Source organism: Palaemon carinicauda, chromosome 44, assembly GCF_036898095.1.
Source record: "Palaemon carinicauda isolate YSFRI2023 chromosome 44, ASM3689809v2, whole genome shotgun sequence".
Lineage (NCBI taxonomy): Eukaryota > Metazoa > Arthropoda > Malacostraca > Decapoda > Palaemonidae > Palaemon > Palaemon carinicauda.
This window is the reverse complement of record NC_090768.1, coordinates 50977852-50998429: the sequence shown is the minus strand read 5'-3', so window position 1 is coordinate 50998429 and position 20578 is coordinate 50977852. Positions and strand designations below refer to the sequence as shown.

At 35.0% G+C, this 20578-nt stretch overlaps 1 protein-coding gene across 1 annotated transcript; it reads left to right on the top strand.

Annotated features, from left to right (window-relative positions):
* Nucleotides 1–1549: 1549 nt before the first annotated feature.
* Nucleotides 1550–17564, top strand: Spec2 (CDC42 small effector protein Spec2). Its single transcript, XM_068366671.1, has 4 exons — nucleotides 1550–1843; nucleotides 8480–8661; nucleotides 9137–9337; nucleotides 11224–17564. Exons 2-3 carry the CDS (start codon nucleotides 8581–8583, stop codon nucleotides 9335–9337), a joined length of 282 nt encoding a protein of 93 aa, XP_068222772.1. The 5' UTR covers nucleotides 1550–1843; nucleotides 8480–8580; the 3' UTR covers nucleotides 11224–17564.
* The last annotated feature ends 3014 nt before the right edge of the window (nucleotides 17565–20578 follow it).

The following is a 20578-nucleotide window of genomic DNA, read 5'->3' as shown; positions in this document are numbered from 1 at the left end:
TAAGAAGTGCCGTGTATTTACTAGTGTACTGTACAGTAACTTTTATCAAGTCTTGTTGTGTTAACAAAAATAGAGGCAAGGTTATAAAAAGCTACTCTTGTTGTTTATAAGGTCTTGGACGAAAGTATCGTGAACAAGTAGAGGAAAATCCGTATAAAGATGTTTCGTGGCATAAAAATAAGCATTTCCAAGCCTTTGATAGTATATATATATATATATATATATATGCATATATACATATATGTATTGCATATATATATATATATATATACACACATACATATATGCATAAATACATATATATGTATGTATGTATATATATATATATATATATATATACATATATATATATATATATATATATATTACTCTTGACAATGTAAAACATTTTAGTACTGAATGTATGGAAAAACATGATGGATCCATCTTCACCTAGTTAACTGAAATCTATATATAACGAAATTTTTGTATTTTCTAATAACTCGTTGCCTCTACAATAGTTAAATAACAAACCTTCCTACCCTTGACTTTTCTAAAACCAGAGGGACGTATTTTCCAAAGCACGAACAACTTTATACGTTAATGTAATTTATATATTAATTACATGGATAATGAAGCAATACTATTAATATAATTGCAATAATTAACCTGTATTAATAGTGCACACTAGCCTACGGGAACTTAGTGCAAAGAAAAACATCCTGTGAAGTCAGTGCTCAGGTCAGAAACTGCGAGTTACCTAAACCATCCCACTCTACAAGCACCCTTTTGAATATCCTATTTAGCCCATTAGTTTAAATTTTTGCAAAGAATTCTGTAAATTCGCGACAGGGCGTTTGCGATACAACTTCTCCCTGTGCTCTTGAATATGCAGCCTCCGTTCTAAAAACTCTCTGAGTAGTCTGAGAGAGTTGCTACCCGTGGAACTGGTTACTGCTGTAATCTTTCAAAGGATGTTATTGTCTTCACGTAATCTGTAATCAACTTTTACTTAAGTAAAGAGAAGTAGAAGCTCATTCGGGCAATATTAGAAGTAAATAGTTGTTCATAAAATAATACAGTTGTTATATGTATAAACCTAAATTGTTCATAATCGATTCGGTCATCCATAGCGGGCTAAATTTTTTGACAGTTCTACGAAATAAATGACAAATGAAACACACCGCAGGTAAAACTAGCGCTGTCCCGGATGCAAAGTATTCGAAAGAGTACGAAAGTAAACAAATATATTCAACATCAGTTGTTTCACGGGATATAGTAAAAAGCACAAATATTAATCAAATAAATGCAGGATAATTCATTATTTACTATATTGTCTCCCAAAATTAGAATTTATGATTTGTTTATTTGCGAACGCTCATATGTCTGTTCGAAATAGCAACTCGTTATCAACTTCTAAAATCATCGTAAAATCATCTTATCTCAAATAAAGAACGTTGGAATTAATTTTATAAACCTTTATATAATATACAAAAATATATCAAATTACTTCTAAAGCCAAGAATATCCGAATACACCACTTTTTCAAATCCGGCATCAACGTCGCGGATTCGAACACGTCTTGAGTAATTGGAGAGTCTGAGGTGTTGGTCAGTTTCATAGATTTTCTTGTTTATCATCAACACAGAAACGGAGGTCAACGCCTGTGTGGGTAGTAGACGGCCGCTGACACACGGTAAACCTCCTACTTATATTGGAAACTACCGATTCACAGCAAAAATCGGACGTAGGGCGTTGTATTAACGGCGGACTGGCGTTTCGGGAGGCACAGGGAGAAAGAGAGAGATCAGCGGCCTCTGCCCATCTGTGCAACGTCAACCCGGACAGACGGACATAACTTCTTGTAAGTGCATAGTATATATTTTGGAGGTTTTGCAATATGTGAAGTACACGAGTGCGTCATAGTCTGCATTGGTTCGTGCAGAGTAAGTGAGAAAATTGAATATTTTCGTATTGGCCTTGTAACTTTAACGAAGCCAAGACGATGCTCCACAGGGTGTCTTTAAAGTAGGAGGGTCTTCAAGTTGGCCTCGTTAAAAGCTAAATGAAGGCATTGTGATGGAAAATATACCCGTTAAAATATTTTTAAACCCATTATTTACGTTTAAATAAAAAAAGGAAGACCTGAATCGAGTACATAACTCTAAACACTAGGCTATTAGGATACTAAGGTTAGGGACTTCTTAGCCTAGCCTAACTTTGCAAGGTAAGTTTTATATCTAACCAAGTTTTAAGATTTTGGTTAAACTAACCAGGCTACTCACAAAATAAAATCTTATAATGACATTTTCTGGAGCCTTTGCATATCAACGGCCAGTTTCTCCCGTGAGCATAGTAAATATACAGCACCTAACGTTAACTTTCCCCCTAACCTACAAGCCATGTCTTTACCTATAGGGGGGCTAATGCCCCCTGTCGACCCCCATTACACTATTGTGTTCTTAGTCATCCATCATCGTACATACAGTTGGCTCTGGCCGCTATCACACATACACACCCATTCCCTACCTAAATCCAATCACACGCAATCTACCATAATCTAACGCCAGCCCTCGATATACTCTTACGTGCACCCTATTGCTAATAAACATCAAACACTCGTACAATACTTTTCTTACTTAACCCAACCTAGGCCAGTGTTTTTACTTAATGGTGGACTCGCTACTTATCATAAACTGACCTGCAATGTTGTGTTTTCACATACCCTTGGTACATAGAAGTCTACATGAACTGTGAAAGGGCAAAGTTATGCTGACTTGTTAGTAAAACGGTTTTGCTGGTTTCATTAAACTCTTGGTAAGGAAGCACTGCTGTAGCTTAAGGTTAAGTAGGAAAGGGTATTTTAGGTTAGGTCGTACTTCTGATTTTGTAAAATGGCATTGAACTTGTTTTTCTATACCCGAGTCGCTATACAAACGTTCCGTTAATACCAAATCTACTGCAGTCGGTCACGATCTTTTAAATGAAAAAATGGAAACTAAAGCTCCAAGGCCTACTCAGGCAGCCTATTGATTCTAACCTGATTTCTCCTAGGTCTCTGTGCCATACCTAATGTTTCTTATTTTTGTGACCCCAACTAAAGCTTGCCAAACTCCCTCGTCAGTGCTGTCCCAGAAACTTGAAATAGCTGACCTCTACCTAATTAACTGTTCTAACAGTATTGTATAAGGATTTTGAGTTTATATGATATCATCAGCCACTTGTTCACTGCAGAACAAAAGCCTCAGACATGTCCTTCCACTTACATTTGTTTATGGTCTCTGTGTCAGTCCAGATGATATATATATATATATATATATATATATATATATATATATATATATATATATATATATATATATATATATATATATATATATATATATATATATATATATATATATACACACACACTTAACCATTGGCATTTAAAAACACTATGAAATTAAAAGCAATTAAGAGGAATGATCTCATACAAATAAGCCAAGAATCAAATGCCTGAACCATAAATTTTGTACAGCTATTGGTCCTTTGCACTGACCTAGACTAAAGTTCTGTAACTGAGAAATTAGTACAATGGGGTAAATGTATAGTGGATTAGTATCAGACTTTGGAGATTAGCAAAAGATAAATACAATGCCTATAATGATAACATTTGCTTCTGACCTATTTATTTGTTTTCCTGGAAGGGAAACATCAAATTGTTTATTTAATGGGTACAATAATCTAAAGATAACTGCTATCAACAATGGAGGTACCCCACACACACACACAGACGTATATGATATTTACGTGGGTGATATTTACATATCTTATGAAGAATTTATACTACTAACTCTCAAGAGGTACATTACTGAAGACGTTAGTAACTAGTATACTGTACAGGATAGGCGTGTGCATTACTAATGAAGTTAGTAACTAGTATAGAGGATAGGCATATGCAGGCTGGATGATGTGCAAGTCAACATGATATACTAGATACTACTATGAAAAATGTGCCTGTGTTTTATAACCTAGTTTGTGTACTCTAGATCTTCGGCAATTTAAAAAAATTAAATTAGTATACTGTACTCCTTTTTTTCTCTCTCTCTGCTACATTAAGGTACTGAATATGCCCTCATAAACGCATAATTGAATGAACTGAATAATATGCTATACACTACATACTCTCTGTATAAATATACAGGTATTGTACTAAAAGTTTAGGGGCTTAAGTTCTACTGTACAGTCAATTGTCTCGTTATTATTGTCAAGCATAACTTCTTATATTAACCAATATTCTTGTGCTTATATTGTATTTGGTTTAAATAAGAGTGGAGCGGTTTGGTGATATACTATAATACATTGTCTGATAACATTGTGAGAGGATTAGCAATAATTAGAGTACAACTTTCCTCCCCCAACCCGCAACCATTCACAAAAATCCTTATTTACCCACCCTACAGGACTACATAACCCCTACAGGATTTTGAAATGTTCATAAAGCAAAAAAACACCAGTTTGAACCCCTGAAGTTTGACCAATTCAACCAGAGTATTTTATTATTAGTTATCAATTTGGTCACAGCAGGAATAAAACTTTTAGAATGCCATGTACTTTGGTATGGATGGAACCTTACTAAAGAAAAGGCTAAATTCTTTTAAGGAAATATTAGTATGCATATATGCCTAGTATTTTATGTACAGCTTGAGAAGATCTGAATGTAAAGAGAGGTCAAATTTATATGAAGGTTAATATTCCGATCTGGGATAAGGAAATTTATTATACGTCAAATTTTGTCTAACGAGTTAAGATGAAAGTCAGCTACTGAACAAATATCATGAGAAAAATGTTCAATATATGGTAGAATACAAAATTTCCCAGGATAGCAGAAAAAAAAACTTTACCAAGGGGGTAGACAGGTCTCAAACAATCTTGATATTCTTAGTAATATATACAGTACTGTACTTTTTTGTGCAATTGCAAAATAGAAAAACAGGGTAGCCTATATTTATCAAAAGCCAATTTGAAATAATGAATGACTTCTGTAGAGAGCTAGCATGCATTAATAAGACTGCATTAAAAAAAAAGCCAAATATTTGGGATGACCATCCTTATAGTAACAAAATTGATTTGCCTAAACTTTATGCCATCAAATTTCGAATTATTATTACCAAAATGATGCAAATTTTACAGTATAAACCTTACCCCAAATAATATCTGACCTTAGCTTCTAAGATATAACAGCAAAGTCTTATACAAATCAACACCTGTTCAATGAACATCAATCTCGAATCTCTGCGATGAAATAACCTGATTTCCAAAATATACAATCATATAACCTAACCCTATGGCCCAGGCCAATGAGAGCTTTATCTAAATGTCAATTCCCTTATAAAGTTTACACTCTACAGTATTGTATATCCAAGTACAGTAATAGTATATGCTATCAATTTTAGGTGCAGAACTGAATTTTAATTATTTTGACGCAAGTGACACAATTGGATATTTATGTACAGTACAGCTTATTTCGAGAGAGAAATAGAAGTAGAAAGTGGTCATGCAGAATATGTGGGCTTAACCATACAGTAGAGTTCTATGTTGTATGCTTTTAGATAACATTCCTAATGCTCTCCAAGTTTCTTGTGACCTTATACATTGAAGGTTATTCTTGGACAGCAGCTACTTGAGGCATTCTACAAGTTCTCTTGTGGTCATTTCTCCAAAGCTGACTATAAGTTTAGGAGTTAGTGACTGAGGAGCTACCTCTAGAGTTAGTGACTGAGGAGCTACCTCTAGAGTTAGTGACTGAGGAGCTACCTCTAGAGTTAGTGACCGAGGAGCTACCTCTAGAGTTAGTGACCGAGGAGCTACCCTCTAGAGTTAGTGACCGAGGAGCTACCCTCTAGAGTTAGTGACCGAGGAGCTACCCTCTAGAGTTAGTGACCGAGGAGCTACCCTCTAGAGTTAGTGACCGAGGAGCTACCCTCTAGAGTTAGTGACCGAGGAGCTACCCTCTAGAGTTAGTGACCGAGGAGCTACCCTCTAGAGTTAGTGACCGAGGAGCTACCCTCTAGAGTTAGTGACCGAGGAGCTACCCTCTAGAGTTAGTGACCGAGGAGCTACCCTCTAGAGTTAGTGACCGAGGAGCTACCCTCTAGAGTTAGTGACTGGGGAGCTACCTCTGGAGTTAGTGACTGAGGAGCTACCCTCTAGAGTTAGTGACTGAAGAGCTACCTCTAGAGTTAGTGACTGAAGAGCTACCTCTAGTTTACGACCCCTTGACTCTAATATCCCGTACTGTCAACGAAAGATATTCCGTATGGGGTGTGTGCCATCTCAATAAACCAAATGCAGTGAATCAAAACTTTACTATAGGACTTGGCCGTGAACCTGATGTCACTAGCTGCCTATATTTTTTGGTCTTGTTCTACTTTACATTCATCTCCTATTGTTTCTTTTGTATTTCAACTGAGGAGATTCCCTCCACTTGCACCTTGGCACTGAATGGCTTTCCTGGCCCCAATGCTGGGTTATATATCCCAGTTATGTAGAATGCCAATACACTGTCTTACAACTTACAGATATTTTGTACTTGTATTGTATACTGTACATAGAAATCACAGTATAGTTTTAGAATTTTGCTGTACAGTATACACATGAAACCCCAAGCACTTTAATAGCTATACTTAATTGTAAACAAAAGATGTATAAACCAGCTGGGTATGATATTAAAGTCCAACAAAACCAACTATAATCATACATAATCTTCCTTTACAGAGGTCTCACTGAACTATTCTGTGAATATTTGTATATATCTTTATCTTTTTGATGTACAGTATTGTACATACATACAGTAGTATCATTCACTTTCCACAAGAATAATGGTATTGTTAGTCAAAAATACCAGACAAAATGGTTCTTTGTTGTGAAGAATAAAACTACAAGACGATGTTCTAGTGTCGAAGAGAACATCAACTTTGCATTACGAAGCTGGTCTGAAGTTTGACAACATGGATTTTTTCTTTTGTAATATGGTGTTATCAATATTTTAAAATTATAGTAGCTTTCTTTGAAAAGTTTGCTGCCTATACCTTTGGAGGTAGAAATTTTTTCTTTACCTTTCATCTATGCTAGATAAGTGTCATACAGTAGTTTGCATATCATATCACTTACATTTAAAGTAAAACTAAATTAAAATAATCTCACACTGCTTCTTTTCCAATTTAATCTTTTTGCTCGGCTTTTGTCAGTACCTTTAAATAGGCCTTCATACGCATTTTCCCTCTAAAATTTGAATGCGCAGTTTCTGTTGTTATTCAAAAGATTTTTAATCTACTTCTGGTACTCGGTCATTCGTCATTCAGTAAGGTTTCCTTTCCTCCAGATGTTACATGTCATATCCTCATGTTAGGGTATTAAGTCTGACCCTTCAGTCATGTAGTCAGCAACTTTTACAGAAAGGCTTTTAAAGGAGCTCAATTGAAGTTTAATAAGAGTAGGTATCATATGTTTGTGAATATAATTTCTATATAGTCTTGTCTGCTATTTATAGTTTTGATTGTCGCTAGTTACTAATAGTTTTTTATTGTCTATTTTATCAAAAAATGAAATTATTCTTAAAAGGAATAAGAACAAGACCCAGGGTTTTCAAGGTAAATACAGTAGTTACTGATCTCTTCACCTATAATTTTCCAAAACTATATCATGTTTACTACAAACATATCTGACTCTAAAAATATAGAAAATACATATGAAAGTTATATTGTTCTACATATAGATTTTGTGTGGGGTTGAGTTGAAGTTGTTACTAGTTATTACTATTTTTCTATCCTGAAAAATATTTCGTCAGTACTGTACTTGATATAAATTAAGATCCCTTTAAAATTAGTATTGTGATTCAGCAAGGAAATCACCAAGTATAGTAGGTTTTGAGTAACAGAAACGTGTTGATGAATATGAGTGGAAACCTGATATGGCGTAATGAAAGGCACAGGATTGTTTAACATGGGGCGAGCCAAGTCGACCTTGACTTTTACACTAAAGATTTTTGCATTTATCACTAAGTGATGATTCTCTTATTTGAGGGGGGGGGGGTTTGAATAGTTTTTTCTAATTGACATATGAATACTTAATTGGATATTTTACAATTTAAAGTGCATGTATGATTATATGAAATACTATAAGGTATGCACAGGTGGTTCTGCATACCATGTCAGTTTTTTTTTTTTTTATGAATAATGGTTTTTCCAGTTAAATACAAAGTAATTATTGTCAAATGAAAACCATGATAGTTGAAAATGGTGTTAATCTTCCTGAAATACCTCAAGTATTCAAATTTTCTCCAACTTCATGCATTTCTGTGTTAATAAAACGTTGTCTATGAAATTTCACTGTTAGAATGTGCTTATCTCAAGCTGTATTTTAGTGTAAAGAACTTTGCAATTATGGTACATTATGTAAATTAAAATTACCCTACAGCCCTCCTTTATCTTACTCTCACCCAATTTCATTTTTCCAGATAATGAAAGATAATTGAGAAGTCAGGAGAGGGGTTTTAGAAGCTGGCAACCTTTTCCTTCATTTGTAAGTGCGGGCACAGAGATCATTTTTGAAGTCCAAATGCCCATATATTCATCCACAATGGCAGGTGATGTGTGGGGACAGTGGTTTGCTTGTTGCATTACTCAACAACCTCCACAGGTAGGTTGAAACAGGTTATTATTATTACTAGCCAAGCTACAACCCTAGTTGGAAAAGCAAGATGCCTTAAGCCCAAGGGCTTCAATAGGGAAAAATAGCCCAGTGAGGAAAGGAAATAAATAAATGATGGGAACAAATTAACAATAAATCATTCTAAAACCAGTAATGTCAAAATAGATATGTCATGTATAAACTATTATTATATTATTACAGTATATTGCAGTTTAGTGCCGTGTTATTACACATGAAATAACATTATTAATGTATTTCAATAGTACCAGAATTTTCAATGTTAAATTGGTAATATATCTTAGTTTTCATAGGATGAAACTGAAACCCTTATAGATATGGCGCACAATATTGAAAATTCAAAATTTATTTACTGTTCTTGTAAGGTTTTATAATTTACGAATAATGCATCATACATTGATAAATTTGCAATACAATCTGAAGCCATAATTAACCATCTTTTCAGCGCCGTCGTCGACGTATAGACCGCTCAATGATAGGAGAGCCCACAAATTTTGTTCACACGGGACATATTGGTTCGGGCGATGTTCAGATGGGCAACAGTCAGTTAGAGCAGTTGCAAAGTCAAATGAAAAGCAAAGGAGGCTATGAAGAGGCTCTTCCGCACAATCATTTGATGACTGTCGGACCAGTGCAAAGAACATAAGTAAGTCACGCTGCTCCATAATTACTGTTCTGTTTTCCAATGTAAACGATATTTTTAAATATGTAACTTCCCTGGTAGGTATATTTAAAAATTTATTTTATAATAAAAATACCATTTTTAAATATGTAACTTCCCTGGTAGTTACATATATAAAAGGGTATATATATGTTACTACCAGGTAAGTAGATTTAAAAATTTATTTTATAATAAAAATACCACTTTGCATTATAAGAGAAAGCTTATGAAGTTTTTCTAGTCTGACAATACAGTTACTGTACTGTAAACAGCTCAGTACATGTATTGTCTTTTGAGGCTGCTACTATATGAAATCCAGAAAGTTAGTGTGGTCAATCATTCATTTTTCTTTTCATCATTAAATTTTTTCTTTTGAGTAACAGAATGACAAGATGCTATTGAAATATTTAAGGTTCTTAATTTTAAACAAAACATACCAAAATGTACTGTACATGAATCAGCATTGTATGAAATGCTAGATACAAAGTTAATTGTTTTGTAATTTGTGGACTGGATTGGATTTATGAATTATGTCCCAGCAAAGGGACGTAGGGCACTTCCATATGCACTTATATTATTATTATTACTAGTTAAACTACAACCCTAGTTGGAAGGGCAAGAAGCTGTAAGCCCAAGGGCTCCAACAGGAAAAATTAGCCCAGTGTGGAAAGGAAATAAATAAACAATATAATTAATGAAAAATTAAAATTAAATATTTTTAAAAAAAAATTACATTAAAACAGATATTTGATATATAAACTATAAAATGACTGTTCAACATAAAAACATTAGCTGCAAGTTTGAATGTAAGGAGCTGTGAAGTATCAAGGGATAAGAATTGATTTATAAATTAGGGTTGGGATGGCATTCAGCACCCATATCTATCTAGGGGGGGGGGGGGGAGTTATAACATGAAGTAACCACTGACGGGTTTGACTGCATGATGGAAGAAAGGAATTGGGAACAAAGGTATATGAGAATACTAAAGTGTCAATACGGCTAAGGTTCGAGTGAACACTGCCACGGACAATAGTAATGCCTACAGTGAACCAGTCTACTGACAACACTAACCCCCAATGGAGTTACCAAAGGTATTGAACTGCATAAACTTTCGCTCATTAATTTGAATATTTACGTATGGTACTGTATACTGCTGTCACTTTTGTTTTACATTAGTCAAAGCATGCCAGTGTGCATAGTTTGAAAGCATTACCAAATAAGACTTGTTTCCTATTTGTATGTTAGGACTATATTATTTTAGAAAAATGGTTTCTAACAAGGCTCTTATTAATAACATTCTGTATTACACCTAGGATGGTGGCATTATTACCACAAAGATTCTGTGATGCAGATACCTGTATATGAATGGGTTTCCAAGGTCAAGCACTAGTTTTTATTTTCATTCTAGACCAGCAGAGTGGGCTAAACAATTGTAATTGAACCTCTCATATACTGTAATTGTTGCTTGAAAAGTAACACTGTACAGTATTTCCCTTATTGTTTCCCTCTAACAAATATACTTAAGAAAAATATCTGTATGAATAATAATGTTGTGATGCTCATTTAATGAAACAAGATGCAAGACTTTTCCTGAAGAAATACAACAACTTTTAAAATAATTTGTATTTTCTCCCAACAAGAGTGCAAACCCTTTCGCTCTTTACACATACTGCTGTAAAGAGTTCGAGGTTTGTACAGTTCCTAAGTTATTTCTAAATTTGTCATTTTCCCTAACTATGTAAACCATTTGTCCTTTACTTTAGGTGTTAGAAATGCTCCAGCATTCACTGCATTTCTAACTCCTTTAGGAACGAACGACTGTTTTCATTAACGTGTAGAAATACTGACATTTTAATTCTTCTCCTTTTCAGGTTTTTTAAAAATGTAGACAAGGAGATGAAGCAAGTTCTTCCCCCCTGAGGTACTGGAGAGGAATTTCTTCTAGTAGGAGAAGCACTCAGCTGGGATTTCTCGCTCAGTACAAAAACTGCGAAGAGACTGGGAACGTAACTCTTGCCATATAGATTTATGTGCGACTTGTCCTGTCCATGGTGCTCCTTGTAATCAGGTGTTATACCCATACTTCCCAACTGCCACAGTTTCTTTTGAATGTCCTCTGTTACAACCTCTGAGCTGGTGATCTTCAAGTGACAGGTGTTCTCATAGGGCACTTCCATATGCATTTATATTTGCATTTAAGTAGGAAATTTGATATACGCATCTTTTTTTAATCTAGATCTTACATTTTGACAGTAAAAATTTTTATGCAAGTTTTATGTATTGAAAATTACCTACTTTTTCAGAATATTTTTTGGTATTTTTAATGATATTAGTAGACACTTTTAGGAGTTGATACTCTACTCGTAATGGTAGTACGAGGGCTTTCTGCCCCAGAAATTTTTAAAATTAGAAACACTTATATATATATAACATTTGTTCAATTGTTATAGCCAGTACACTTAGTTTGCATCAACCAGTGTTATTGCGTTGAGCACTGTTATGGTAGAGTGACCTTTCATGAATTGGTGTACTGTGATTTTATTATATCATCTTAGGCAAACCATGATGTGAAGACAAGTTGGATTCTCGTATGTAGTTTAATGTGGTTAGGCAAAATATTCTCGTTACCTGCCGCCTTCACCAGTACCCTACCTTGACGAGTCTTTCCTAGGAGTCTGTGGTATGCTCGTGTGACAGAAGACATTTTGCGTTGACCTCTGTTCTTCCGGGGGCTGTAGTTGCATTAGGCCCTAGAGTAAGCTTGGGTGCTTCTTCCCCCCTCCTCCCCTCCTTATGCTCCTTCTAATTCAAGATAGTGTCATTTAGTTCTTAAGGATGGCAGTGTTATCTCTCCTTTTTTGTCTTGATTTTTTTTCTTTTTTTTTTTGTATTGTACAAATATTGTTTGAATGGATGCGTGAGAGTCTGTAACCATAACTATCATATGTACTGTAGTTTATTCCAATAGATTATTATATATAGTTTTATTTTGTAAATCATGAAAACATAATGGAGGTAATGAAACTTAATAGTAGGTATTGAAGCCTTGAGTTCAGATCATGATTATTATTTTTATTATATATATAATGCACTGTATATATTTTCTCGATTATAATTACACCTATTGTTTTTGCACTTGATCTTGAACCTTCATTACGTACACACATTATTTATCCGATTTGGTGAAAAGAAACTCGCCCTAAGACTTCATGAAATAAAGCGAGTTAATATCCTCAAAGTAATTTTTTACCTCCAATAATTTTTTCCAATTTTGTTATTCATCATCAGGGTACAGTGTTTGCACTTGAAAGAATGGTTTGTGATAGGAGAAATACAATTAACACATGTTGTCACTCATCAAATTTTAATTTTCTAATGATACACACGTACAGCAACACTGATATTACCCAGTGCAAATAACTCAGGTAGATGATGAAATCTGGTTTTGGAAGGTGCCAATGAATTTACGATCATTACATATGCAGTTTTGTTGATCATTAACTTTCATAATTTTGTGCTAATCATTCCAAGCAGTTAAGAATGAGATAAAGAATCTATAGTGAATAGTATTTTTTTTTTTTCTTTTGAATGACTGTGAAATTTGAATCCAGAAAGCAGCAGACCTAGATGTCCTTTCTTCCGCTCAAACCTTATCCATGAGAGACCACTGAGGCGATCCCTCCGTCACGTAACCTCTTAGCCTTATCCCGTGCCTTGCATCACCCCATTTCACTGTCAGTGCTTTGGTTTATTCAGGCTTGTACTCGTGCACTAGAAATCCAGTAAACACAGTGTCTGTTCTTGAGCTTTTCTTTCCTTGAAAATTTATTTATAGAAGGTCCTCAACTTACAAATGTATGGAGATATAAACACAATTCCAACTGAAATGAGGAATCTCAGATATTGTATTGACAATTCATAATGAAATGCCTGTACTATAATAATACAATACTACATGATTTAACGCAGTAAGGACAACATTTGCCATATGAAATGGTGGTATTTGTCGACTTTTGTAGATGAAAATCGTAGGCATGAGAGTCAGGAGAAGCCTACCCTAAGTCAAATTTAATGCCCTGTCCACACGATCGAGCATGCCTGACGGGCAAACAGTGATACCAGACCACGATAGTAGGTAAGAATGAGGGTTAATGATGTCGGAAACAGGAAAACCACAGACAGGGATCTGGCATCATACAGTGTTGCCAGCTCAATGCCTTTAGTTTTCTGCTTCTGACGTCAACAACCCTCATTTCATCACCCTCATAAACTAACTGCCTAAGTCATTTTCTCCACTTGTTGGGAAATAAAAGAAAAAACCTTTTTATTTCCTAATTCTTTATATCATTGTCTTGAGCTTCAATTCACAAATTCTTAACAGAAGAATTTGTGAATTAGAATTTGTTAATTGAAGCTCAATACAATGATATAAAGAATTAGGAAATGAGAAGGTTTTTTTAATTTCCCAACAAGTGGAGAAAATGACTAAGGCAGTTAGTTTATGAGGGTGACGATTTTCACTAACTATTGTGGCCTAGTATCACTGCCCGTCGGGCATGCTCGATCGTGTGTACAGGGCGTAACAAAATTCAACTTGCAAACGGCTTCTTGGAGCCTATTAAGTTTGTAAGTTGAGGGTTTTCTGTCCTCTTGTCCATCGCAGGCTGTTTATCGTCTGCACCTCCCTTATGTTAATGAAACATATCAAAGAATGAATGCTTGGATACTATTCTTTTTTTAAGGGAATCTGGTTTTGGTTCTTCCAGAGGCTACGTTAGATTAGATTTAGTCACAAGGAAAGTGAATATTAATATATATATAGCTCTGTGGAACTGAAGATAATTTAGTTTTGAACATTGTTCCTAATAAAATATTCTCTTTTTTTTTCCTTTTTTTTTATTGCAGCAGGACAGTAATAATTGCTTATGAATTTTTATTTCAAAAGAACACTTGCCTCTATCTGTAAGATTGAAAGGCATTGGGTTTTTTAAGGTTAATGGCAGATTTTTCTTGCATGCAGAACCGAAATTATACTGTATAGTGGAAGTACATGTGAAGTATAATTACTTCAGTGCAAGACAGTCCTTTAATTTTATTCTCTATAGGCTATCAAGTTGTACAGTGTACTTAAGAGATTTTTAATCAGGTGTTTCACAGTTTACATACGTTTAAGTTTGCTTCTGCGTATAATCTCCTACTTACTCAATTAGAGGAGAGTTGCGAGTGGGAACGTTTCGCGTTGTCCATTCGTCGGTGATGGTTATATGCTTGAAATGGAGAAATAAGTTTTCCTTTTTATTGGGCTTGGAAGATACGTTAGAACTGCAGTACCCGTGCTTAGAAAGGGGACGAGAGTTCTAGCAATTTAAGCTGATGAATCCTTTGCACAAAAAGAGGTAGATGGCGATTCATTATCAATGTTCAGTCCTTTGATTGTAGAGTAAATTTTACGAATTACTTGGCAATTGAGCCTCGTGCCATTGGTCATCCTATTCCTTATGGTGTGATCCCTTTGACCAATTATCTTTGTCGAGTTATAAGAAATGGTTTGGTGTTCATTAATGAAACCTAGGGAAATTATACTTCCGATTTATTTTGTACTGAAGATAGTTTTTCCTACCCGTTTATATCGCACTAAATTGAATACTGCGTTGGATTTACTTTTTTTCAGCCCTATGAATTGTTTGTAGTCTTGCCAAACCGGGACTATTAACATAATTATTTTTGTAAGGGTAATTTTTATGTCCAGAAAAGATTTAATAGATCTTGAGTTATAATACCCTAGATATAGAGCTTCCTTCCGCGTGTCAACGTGATCTTAAGAAAAAGCTGATATGGATATTGGCAATCTCAAACTTTTAAAAGTACAAATGGAGCTCCAGAACCTCATGTTGCACAATTGTGTATATTGATAGGATTGATTTTTTTTTTATTTGTACAGGGCGACGGCTTATGCGAGAGATTAATTTTTTTCTTATTGAACCAGATCCTATAATTATCATTTCATAAAATCTAGCAGATTAGTATGTGATCAGCAAACAGAATGCTTCAGTATGATGTTTGCTTGAAATGTATGTATGATTCTTTTCATCGATGATATTCACAGATATTTTTTAAAAAAATCAATTTACCATATATGATTTTTTGCTTTTTTTTTCAAAGTGGATCATGAAAAGTCCTTATTGTATGGAATCCATTAGTTATTTTCCAAAATTTGCAGCAAGTGTATTGATAGCTGACAGTGGCGTGTACAATTTGTCATAGATTTCATTTTATTGTTGACCAATGTTGTAGAAATAGGACTTTAAGAAAGTGAAGAAAACTATACCAAAATAATTATATACTGTATAAAATATGAATATAGATAATATATATATTATATATTCAAGCAGAGGATGTTGTATCTATTATAAAATAAAGAAATTTTAGTTGTATTGCACTCAAGGTAAAATTAAGAGATACATTTTTGGAGGATTAAGATTTATGATACCTTAACCCTCATGGGGCTAATTGTTAATGGGGTAAGTCACTTCAAGTTTTAGCTTTAATAACCCATCCATAATCTTTGGTGAACATCCAGAACATACATCGACAGTTACGGGACGTCTGACATTAATTATAAAAGGTCCCTTACTTACAAACATTCGAATATACAACCACAAATCAAACTGAAAATAACACAAAGAAATATATCATTTAATGCAGTAAGTAAAACGATAATTGTAATAACCGGTTATCATACATATTGTCTACCTCATAAACTAACTGCCTAAGTCATTTTTTCCACTTGCTGGGGAAAAAAAACCCTCATTTCCTAATTCTTTATATCATTGTGTTGAGCTTCAATTAATAAATTCTAATTCACAAATTCTTCTATTAAGAATTTGTGAATTGAAGCTCAAAACAATGATATAAAGAATTAGGAAATGAGAAGGTTTTTTTTTTATTTCCCAACAAGTGGAGAAAATGACTTGGGCAGTTAGTTTATGAGGGTGACGATATGCAAGCCGACTATTGACTTTTGGAGCTGGAAATCATAAGCCAAAATTTAACACAACTCGACTTACAAGCTGCATCTTGGAACCCATCGAGTTTGTAAGTTCGGGACCTTCTGTAGTTTCACTACTTTGACTTGAAAGATTTCCCAGAACTTCAAGTGGCTCGCTTTGTTAAAAAGACTCCTTTTTTTGTAATAGATATAATCTTTTAGTAATACTGTAGTCTTTTGTGATGTATAATTTAAAATTTTATACAAAGTGGTACCTTAAAGGATAGAAATGATCTAAGATCATTGTTCACATTCTAATTTTTCTTTTGTAATGAATTAAAATGGTTGGTGTCCTGTCTTCAGCCAAAAGTTTCCAATGATTATTTTTATTATTTTGGAATCAAAATTAAGATTTATTTCCATTTTCCATTCTTGCAATAGCTTCAGTAATAAAAATAAATTGATGAATCACACAATCTCCTTACATTTGTGGTGTAAATATAAAAGTTATTCACCACGAGATGTGTGGTATTTACGGCACAAAAACATTTGACCTGGTACTCAAATTTTGTTGCTCGAATAACAGAAGAAAGATGCTCAACCCATAGAAATAGATCTTAGTTCCTTTGTCAATGATAATTTGATAATTTAAACAATTGATTTACAACTCTGTTATTCCCAGCTGCGTGCTATTTTTCATTTAGAATTCAGCTATGATTATTTTGTATGGTTTCACATGAATTACTATATTCTGTATGGTTTCACCAGAAAAACTTCGGTGGCAAACGCTTTTCCTAAGACGCGGCATTGCCTTAGGTGGAGCATGACTTTCACAAGACTGAATTTTGATTATTTTTTACATTATGTATGTAAGGTGTAGATAGATTTTTGCACAAGGAATTCATCTTGCACATGATCTGGTGATAATCTAGTAACCTAGTAAGATGTTTTATTAATGTTTCTATTGGCAAACTGAAGTAGCATCTTGGTATCATTAAACATTGAATGTACTGGTAGATTGTGGCATATATGTAAATAATATATTGCACTAATAATTTATAATTCCAGATGTTGAGAAATAATGGGTTGAGAGCTTTGAAAGCCCTAAGGATGCTCCAATCAGACTCTCTACAAATATTTGGGGTTTCTTCCAATTCTTATACCATATATGTTCTATTTGGGTCTATGTGATGTCAGAACTACCAAATATATCAATAAAGGATATCTGTTTTGTAATTTTCCATGGAATTGATTTTCCCTAATATGCACCCTGAAAAATTTGAGACCAAAGTAGTAGGTAAATAGCTTTTGTGGTATAAACTTAATTTGCTCTCCAGTTAAAATATCTTCCTTTTACATTAAACTTGCTATAGTACTGAAACTTGGTTTATTACTAAATAGAATTGTTTCCTGGTAGCAACTGCAAAAACATTTTAGGTACCTGTAATCACCTGTCAGTGGTAATTAAAGTCCCTGGTGACCAGATGTGCATGACACCAATCGAAATAGTACAGATATTACAGTGTGCCTTAATAGTAGTGGTACAAATGGCCAGAGTAAGAAACGTTGATCCATCAAAAGTAAGCAATTAAATAAGCCATATGGCCTATTATGTCAGTTGCTGTTGTGCACATAAATTACCAGTATTACGAGAGTCCAGTCAGACATGCTGCGGCTCACGGTTCTTTTGGAGTTAGTTAATCTCCAGCATAAAGAAAGTCATGCGGTGCTGAAAGAAGAGAAGTCCCCTTTAACTTCGACATGAATGCACAACCAAGTTTCTTGTACAAGAAATTGAAACAGCACTAGTTAGACTTTACTTGTACAGCTAAAAGAGGAGTTGCTATTTACTGAAAATAATTTTTTTTTTTCAGCAATTTTTATTTATGCAAGAGTCTAATAATAGGAATATAAATTCAACTAAGCTAGAAACTCAGCTGTTAAAATTTATTACAAGGGGTCAGTAGTTGGCAGGGAATCCTATTACCTTCACCAGTACAAAATTAAACTACTTTAGTAAGATTTATCTTTAAAGAGGAAATTCCTATAAGCAAAATAGTCGGTATAAAATCCCAGGAATGTAGAACATACTGACCCAAAGAGGTGCACAAGTGTTGCCTTCAATCCACGCTCTAAAAACATGAGAAAATATCAGGCGATAGGAAACAGACTGAAATGTATGGCTAGTAAAAATAATGGTTTACATTATCCATTCTCCCACTCGCAAGGAGATTAGGCCATACTTCTGCTAACCAAACAATTCCCCACTCAAGGGGGGTTAACAATTGACCTATAATTGTTCAGTAGCTACTTTCTTGATAAGGGTAGTAGAGACTCTTTAGCTTTGGTAAGCAGCTCTTCTACGAGAAGGACACTCCAAAATCCAACCATTGTTTTCCAGTCTTGGGAAGTGCCATAGCTTCTGTAACATAGTCTTCCACTGCTTAGGGGGTATACTCAGGCACACAATTCTATCTGTTTTGTTATTTCCTTTCCTCACTGAGCTATTTTCCCTGTTGGAACCCTTCGGCTTATGGCATCTGGCTTTTCTAACTAGAGTTGTAGCTTGGGAAGTAATAATAATAATAATCGGTCTGTTCCAGCAAATAACGGTGTGACTGTGGTACCCCCAAGGGAAAATTGGGGAAATATTAAAGGCGCCAGACATTCCTTCTCTAATCATAAGTTATCACACCCGTTTTCTTAGACAAGATGCTTCTTGTCCTGTGAGGGACCAAGGTATGCTACATCACCTGTTGAGTGGCTACAAGAGAACGTATCAAAGGATTTGTGGGTATATTCCCTCAGGTAGTGGACTGTGATGGTTGTCTTGCATTTCCAGAGACAGCCTTGTGCCGGTGACAGGTTCTACTGTTGCACCAACCCCGACTTTGTGTGCCCATGAGGCATCTTCCGGATTCCTCGGGTGACAGTGGATAAGATCTCTTTAAGGTTTATTGATCTTTGAAGGAGATGGAGTTTTGGGAGATTTTTTTCCTCCACCTGATAAAACTAACAACCAGGTTTTTAAATAGTGGTCTGAATGCTTGGGTTCTCTTTAGGATACATCTCAGTGCCCTCACAAGTGAAAGAAGGAAATCCCTAAGGTAGGAGATGGAGGAGGTCTCAAACATGAAAGGGTACTGGGTCTTAGTAATAAACCCTGGAACAAAGATAAATGATACCTTTCTCCACCCCTTAGAATGACCAATGTTATAAGAAATGTGCTGTGTATCTTGCCTACTGGCTACACTAAGGCAAGCAAGTGCTGTGTATCTTACCTACTCGCTACGCCAAGACCAAGGCAAACAAGGTCACTATCTTAACTCAAATCTTTATCTGATGCTAGATACCTAACAAAGATAGCAAAGAAATACTTCTCAAGACAACCATGTATTTTGCTTATGGATGAATTCGCTTAAGGGCAGATTTGCTGGAACGAATCCTGTCGTTAAACGAGGAGTACCTGTACAAAAAATATCTTAAGACAGAAAACTAGATCCATTAGAACAGAGATCCGTGATCCATGATAAAATCCTGACACCCTACACCTTGGCCCCAGCAGCCAAGGAAGGAAATGGGAAATGGAAAAATGATGAGAATTCACATTTTTCAGAGACAAACCAAGCAAGAACCATAGTGGAAGGGAAGTGAACTAACTCACAGCAACACAATTAAAGTTTTCTTTGGCTCCTCCTGCTTTCAATCTAACTAATGCCATTAAAAGGAAGCAACTAATCAGTCCAATCAATCCTATAAAAGAAGAAAAGATTTGAGCATCTACATTCATTAAGTAACATTATAATAAACCCAACAAAATACTGTACCCAGTTTATTTGCACCTTTTCTCGGACCACAGATAACATTCAAGAACACGTATGTATAAATATACAATACCAAACAAGGTGAAAAAGTTAGAAATGGCATAATAACAGAGGATTCAACAAGCAGAAGTCAAGTTCTGAAACGACAGAACAACAGGAAGAGCATGACAAATTCGTAGATAATTTGTATTTTTCCTAACTATACAAACCTTAGCTATTTACATGAGGTAATTACTTCGGCGTAGCTGAAATGACGATCCATAAGAATTTTAAAGAGGGTTTACTACCCCTCCGCTAGTTAGCGGGGGGGGGGGGGGGGGTGTAGGGAGGGGTAACTTGCTACCCCTCCCCCCTCACACACAGTGAGTGCTTCACTTTACTTAGAGGTAGGACTTATCCCGGGGGACAGGGCTG

Bases quoted from the DNA above. Each gene is read 5' to 3' on its own strand.
- Spec2 (XM_068366671.1), top strand. From the start codon at position 8,581: ATGCCCATATATTCATCCACAATGGCAGGTGATGTGTGGGGACAGTGG. The intron at 8,662-9,136 runs GTAGGTTGAAAC...CCATCTTTTCAG, and splicing joins TTACTCAACAACCTCCACAG to CGCCGTCGTCGACGTATAGA.